The sequence below is a fragment of the Nannospalax galili genome, unplaced genomic scaffold, assembly GCF_000622305.1.
Source record: "Nannospalax galili isolate Female #2095 unplaced genomic scaffold, S.galili_v1.0 scaffold1157, whole genome shotgun sequence".
NCBI lineage: Eukaryota > Metazoa > Chordata > Mammalia > Rodentia > Spalacidae > Nannospalax > Nannospalax galili.
This window is the reverse complement of record NW_008340118.1, coordinates 161083-167823: the sequence shown is the minus strand read 5'-3', so window position 1 is coordinate 167823 and position 6741 is coordinate 161083. Positions and strand designations below refer to the sequence as shown.

At 49.9% G+C, this 6741-nt stretch overlaps 1 protein-coding gene across 1 annotated transcript; it reads right to left on the bottom strand.

Moving 5' to 3' along the window:
* Nucleotides 1–1340: 1340 nt before the first annotated feature.
* Nucleotides 1341–6501, bottom strand: Ttll2 (tubulin tyrosine ligase like 2). The gene is given in 9 exon segments (XM_008835120.1): nt 1341–1660; nt 1663–1826; nt 1828–1890; nt 1892–2258; nt 2261–2304; nt 2306–2578; nt 2580–2857; nt 2987–3044; nt 6383–6501. Coding segments are annotated over 9 exon segments (1686 nt in total).
* Nucleotides 6502–6741: the final 240 nt, after the last annotated feature.

Genomic DNA, 6741 nt, shown 5'->3' with positions numbered 1-6741 from the left:
CCCCCCCCCCCCTCCCCCCCCCCACCCTCCCCCCCACCACACTTCCCACCACCACACTTCCCCACCACCACACTTCCCACCACCACACTTCCCACCACCACACTTCCCACCACCACACTTCCCCACCACCACACTTCCCCACCACACTTCCCCACCACCACACTTCCCCCCCACCACACCTTCCCCACCAGATGGACTGTGCCCTCAGACTGGAGCTAAAACAAACCCCATTATGTTGTTTGTTCTGTCACAGGAATAAGAGTAACTCACACAACCTGCTCTCCGTGGATTTGCAGGTGGCATTCCACATGCACAAGCCTATGAATCGGCCTATGTGGCTGGCTGCTTCACCACAGTGTTTGAGGAGCTCCTGGAACCCGACGCCGTTCCATCTGTCAGGGCGGCGACCTGTCTGACTAGAAGGTTCTGTCATCAGGTGCTGGGTGGTAGTAAGTAACAGGTCTTGCCAAGAGGCTGACGGATGTCCTGGGCGGCTGGGAAAGGGCAGGGGATGGGGAGGTGGACAACTATTTGCTGTAACATCTGATTTAGAGCACAGGATCTATAAATAGATCATCTGAGTCTTCTGTTATTCATTGTACTCTAAATGAGTTTTTACACTGATGAAATAACTTGTCGTTTTCTATGTGTTCATGTTCAGGTGCATGTGTGTGCACATGTATGTGGAGACAAGAGGTCAGCCTTGGGTGGTGTCCCTTAGGAGCCACCCACTTTGCTTTTTGAGACAGAGTCTCTCACTGGGACCTGGGGCTCGTTCATTCAGCTGGGCAGGCTAGCCAGCGAGCCTCAAGGATCTGCCCGTGTCAGCCTCCCCAGTGCTGGGGTTATGCATGTGTGCCACCATGCCTGGCTTCCTCTGTGGCTGCTGAGGATCTTGTTCAGGTCCTCACACTTGTGTGCCAACCACTGTACTAGCTGACCTGTCTCCCTGTCCCCAGTAAAATAATTTTAACAACAACAAAAAGATAATTTCTGGCATTTTTGTACTATTTTACCCAATAATCCCTTAAAATGTTGTTTTTCTCTTGTTACCATGGATTCATGGTATGGTTGTAATAATGCATACCTATAAATTAGGGTAGGGCCGCTGCTATCATTTCAAGAAATGTGAGCAAGCTAACGTGTGACAATGTAATGTGATCATTTGATAGCAAGCACCCTGGCAGTGTGACTGCGCCCGTCTGTGGCCACAACTCTGCCCCAGTGACTGGGCTGGGTGCTGGAGGCACACAGTAGGGGCTTCGCCCTTTACTCCCTCTGGGGTAGAAGCCCTTAGTTTTCAAGAATCCGTCCCACTTCTGGTTTCAGTTTTTGCCGTTTCAGAGCTGTTTATTCCTTAGTTTCTGGAGCTCTGGGATTATTCTTTTGACATTTAATCCATGCCTGGAAGCTCCGAAAGTGGCCTCGTTGAAAGGGAAAATTAGAACACAGTTCCCCGCGTGGGCGTCTGGCACCTTGGCGGTGTCTGGGTGGGCACCCGCAGAGCCCTTGGTCTTGCGGGGCAGCGACTGAGCAGCCAGCTGTGCGTAGGGTAAAGTACCTGCAAGGTGCGTGCCAGGCTCGCTTTCGGCTGTGCCTCTCGTCGAAGCTAAGTCCTTTTGCCTGTTCATTATTTCTCTCAGCTGGGAAGTTCGTGCTGCTTGGGGAAAGCTCGTTTTTACTGTGCGCTCTGGTTGCAAACTGTAAGAAAGGTGTGGGGAAGAGAGCCTGGGGCTGCGTGGAGTTCACGTCGATTGATCCTGGCAAAGGGCACCCTGGGACTTCCTGTGCTGGCTCTACCGCACCTTTTCTCCTCTTTACGTAACCAGTTCAATAACATCGTGGATGAGGCTTCTCTTCACAGAGACGTCTGTGGAACCGTGAAGACGAGGCAGGGCTGTAGTTAACTTCCAGCAGCCACGGCTTCAGGTTGTCGTCGATCAGGATGTCAAACCCAACGAGCTCAAAGCAGGTGCCCGCCACGGGGACTGACGGAGCCACAGCCAGGACTGTGAGGGTCACCATGCGCTTGATCTTCTGCCACAAAAGCAGGTCATGGACGTTCCTCTTCCGAAGGCAGGCGAAGAGCCTGCTGAGCGTCCACTTGCAGCCTTGACCCACCACCTCTTTGATCTTCTGATATGAGGGCCCAGATGTGTTAATGCTGCTGTTGGTCAAAAGGGAGTGGTAGCCCTGCAAGCTCCTGAGGTCAAACTTTCCTGTGGCAAACCACACCAGCCCTTCCCAATACATGAAACAGTCAAAGGCTTGAAGCCAGTGACGCAGAGGTAGATGCGGAGGTCACTTGTACCCACCCAGGCGTAGAGGGCTGCAGATGTATTTCTGCACAACGTACCTGCCCTTGAAGATGAGATCTCGAATGTCACTGAAAATGATTATCCCCCGCCCACGAGACAGCTCTGCCCGCTTGCAGATCCAGTAGCTGGGCTTGGCACCCAGCACCTGCTTCTCCCTGAAGTACTCAGCTACGAACTTGGTATAGTCACTGGGCATGACAAATGTCAGGGGTGTGAACTCGTAGAGAGACTTGCCGTAGAGCCTCCTCATGTCTGCCAGGCTTGACCAGGTGGTCCTTTCTGGTGAGCGTGGTTGTCCCCAGATGGTGGTTGAGCCTCTGCCAGGGCTTGATGTTGGCATGCTCCACCATCTGGAAGGAGGAAGTCCTCAAGTACAGGTTCCAGTCCTCCACATCCTGCCGCTGCTCATCAAATTTGTCCCACCCTTGCTCCAGGAGGACACTCTGCACAACTTCTGGTGTGCTGTTCTCCACACGGACTACCAGAGGCTTCAAGGTGGCCCTGGAGGCTTCATCTTCTGTCCTCAAAGACTTTCTTTTCTAAACATTGAGCACCAACACGGGGTTAGATAGCAGAGCTTCCAACGAGCAGCAATGGGGTTTCCTCAGCACCTCCCAGTGGGGCCCTTCTCCACACCTGGGGCCCTTCCTGGCCATTTCTTTCCTTACCCGCATGCTGTATCCCACTGGTGACAGCCTGAAAATCGTTGGCAGGCATACCACCAAACTGTGCAGATCAGACAGTCATCATAGGCCCGCCCCGTGGGTAGCATTGTTGGCATAAAAAGTGGGTGTAATTAGTAACGAATAAAGGAATGTCAAAATTGTTATAGCTAAGTAAATTCAGATATAGTAAAAAGAAGGTTGAGGGATGGGAAAATGGCTCGGTCCGCAAAGTGCTTTCTGTACAGGTGTGAAGACCTGAGTTTGGATCCCCGACAGTCATGTAGGAAGCCAGTGAGGGACTGGAGAGACGGCTCAACAGTTAAGAGCGTTGGCTGAGGATCCAGGCTCCATTCCCAGCACTCACATGGTGGCTAACAATTCTAACTCCAGTTCCAGGGGATCTGACACCCTCTTCTGACCTCTGAGGGCACTACATGACACAGGTGCACCTACCTATATATAGGCAATACACTCATACACATAAAATAAAAATAATAAAATATTAAACAAAAAAAAGAAGCCCAGTGCAACAGTGCATGGTTATAATTCCAGAGCTGGGACTTGCTGGCCTGAGCTCAGCCTACTAAGTTAGTTCCAGGTCTGTGAGTGACTTGTCTCAAAAAATAAGTCAGAAGTGATGGAGGAAGACACCCAGACACCTCTGGCCTCCCCATACATGGGAGCACCCTGCCTGTGCTTCTGTGTACACACACACACACACACACACACACACACACACACACATACACAGAGGCACACACGGTTGATACAATGCTATATAATCCATGAGTTTCCAAGACACCTACTTTAGTGCCCAGGGAAATGGACCCTTCAGGTAACTGGTAATTTATAGGAAAATAATTGAGAAAAAAACCTTAAATTTTAAAATACCCATCCAAATAAAAAATGACAATGAGTCGGGTGGTGGTGCATGCCTGTTATCTCAGCACTTGGAAGTTAGAGGCAGGAGAATCCTGCAAGTGTGAGGCCAACCTGGTCTATGTATTGAGTTCCAGGCCAGCCAGGGCTACATAGTGAGAACCTGTCTCACATGAAGTGATAATGTGAGGATCGTGCCTCCTATTTTGAAAGATAAGTGGAGAAAATATAGATTTGAAAGACATTTGAACTTCAAAGAGGGGAAATGGAGTCATTTTCGAGAAACTTGTAGCTGACCATGAAGCATAGAGTCTCTATGACCTTGAAAGGAGGGCACAAGTGTCAAACAGCACTTCAGAAATTCCCAGTTAAGTCCATTTTAATGTTTTTGACAATGGTAGGGTCACTTATGCATAATTTATCATAGAATGACATAAATAACACAGTGGCTGGAAATTCTGTGGTAATTAAGAGTATCTGATTGATACAAAAAGAGTGAATTCTGACAGATACTCTTTCAGTGAAGCAAGTTTTAAGAGGGAGAAAGGAAAAGGGGAGGGAGGGAGGGAAGAAGAAAGAAGAGAGAAAGGGGAGGAGGAGAGAAGGAGGAGTCAGAGATGGATGGAGGGAGAGAGGGAGGGAGAGAGGGAGGAAGGAGGGAAGGAGGACCCAGGGATGGAGGGAGGGGGAGGAAAAGAGAATGTGTGTGTGGGTTACCCTGCTTGCTTACCCACCTCTCTTCCAGCTCCGAACCTGGGAAGAGTCCTCAGAAGGGGATGGGGATCGTGTGTTTCCAAGTGACCCTCATTGCAACTGTGAGACCCAGTGTTCCGTGAGCTTGTGGTAGCAAGGGTCCTAGGCTAGGGTGGCGCATGCCCAGCAGCAGCGTAGCATGCACAGTTCCCGTGTGGTTTCTTCTTTGACAAAGAACAGAGTAATAGGTTGGTGTGGCTACCAAGAAAACCAATCTTCACAGCTCAGAGTGATGTTTTCAAACCGAGTTTAATGGTATTAACGGGCATTTCAAGCAGTGGATGTGTGTTAGTGCATTTGTGTGTGGCGTGTTTGTGGTCTGTGTTGTGTGTGGTGTATATTGTGGTGTGTATACACAGAGGGAACATCACAGGCAATCATGAAGGATAAAAATGCTTTTCTTTGGGCTGGCAAGATGCCTCAGCAGGTTAAGGTACCTGCTGCCAAGCCTGACAGCCAGAGCACAATCCCTGGAACCCACATGGTGTAAGGAGAAAATTGACTCCTGTAAGTTGTTCTCTGACCTCCACACAGGTGCCTAGTGTGCACGCGCACGCACACACACACACACACACACACACGAATAAATAAATGCAATAAAAATTCAATGCATTTATTTGGCAGGTTGTAGCGCTCCCTAGACTAGGGGAGACCTGGGTTTGGTCCCCACAGCCCATCCAAATGCTTTATTTCTACCACCAGGAAATGGGCAGTGCTTCGTCACGTAACCCACCCTTGGAAAGTGTTCTCCCACTGGTAAGATTTGGGTTTTTAAAATCATCTTCCCAGGAAGACATTGAGCCTGGTTTTGATAGATGCAAATGCCGGGCAGAGCCAGGACTGACAGCAATCTGGTCTTGCTGGGCACCAGTGTGTTGGGGCAGATTACACTATCCAGCAAACGCCTTGCATGTGTGCTGGCAAATCTGGTAACAGACCATTTCTTGTAGTACAGCATCCCATGTCTTCTGGAATTATGAAGAAATCACGCTTTCTGTTTCATTTTATTCCCTGTGTGATGAGTTCCAGTTCAGCCAGCTCAGCACGAGAGAATGCTCATCTGTGCTGACTGGCTTGGACATGGGTAGAAAAAGGGACACGCTCAGCATTGTGACCTCACACGCAAGTTTCCAGAAAGACTGGGCGAGCTAATCTGCGAGATAGCTACTGCTGGCTTGGTAATGTGGGGGTCCATCTAATGAGATGAAAGGCTTCTCTGCAGGAGGGACTGGGATGGGGCTGCAGGGCGTTCTTTTAGGTGTCTCTGTGCTCTCCCTCATGATCCCCTTCAGGGTTAGGGTCTGGGGATAAGGCTCCTTAGCTGCCTCACCCACTGCAGCACGAGGCCAGCCTGCCTTGTTACCCTCCATGTTCCTACATCAGGTGCCCTGTACGTGATGGGGTAACGGAGGGGCCAGAAAGCTGAAGAATGCAGAGGGCTGAACACAGGGCTCCTGTCTGCCTGTGAATTACTGGAGTAAGGTATTTTGTACATTTTGTGCATATGCTTATGTGTAGTATGTGTGCACATGTGTATATGTGTTCAGTTGGGGGTGCATAGAATTGTGTGTGTTCGCATGTGTGGAGGCCTGAGGCTGTCGCCAGGTGTCTTCCTTGGTTGCGTTCCAGATTATTCTCAGCAGTCGAGTAGAGTTTCTTGCTAAAACCAGAGCTTGCGGTTGCAGTTGGTCTCGTTCCCCAGCTTGCTCTGGGGAGTCCCTGCCTCTGCCGCCTATGCATTGGAATTACCCGAGCCGCCACACTCACTTGACTTTTTTGTGGATTCTAGGGATGTAAGCAGCCATCGCCCCAATCTGGGCACATTTTTTCTGTATCAATCCTGAATAAGAAGCACCGAGCACATCATCCGTGTAACCCCCTCCCATCGCTCATTCCCGCCATTCTCCCCTCTTTTCACAGCACCCCACTTATCTAGGTCAGAAGCCAGCAGTCATGGCAAACTCAACCCCCAAACCCCAAATAAAATTCCATTTTTCACACAAACAAATGTTACAGACCCTGGCATTTACAGAGTCTGCCTTAGACCTTTACCCTATACTTCAGCCAGTAACTGCATGTGTGTGTGGTGTATGTGCATATGTATGTGTGTCTCTATGTGTGTCTGT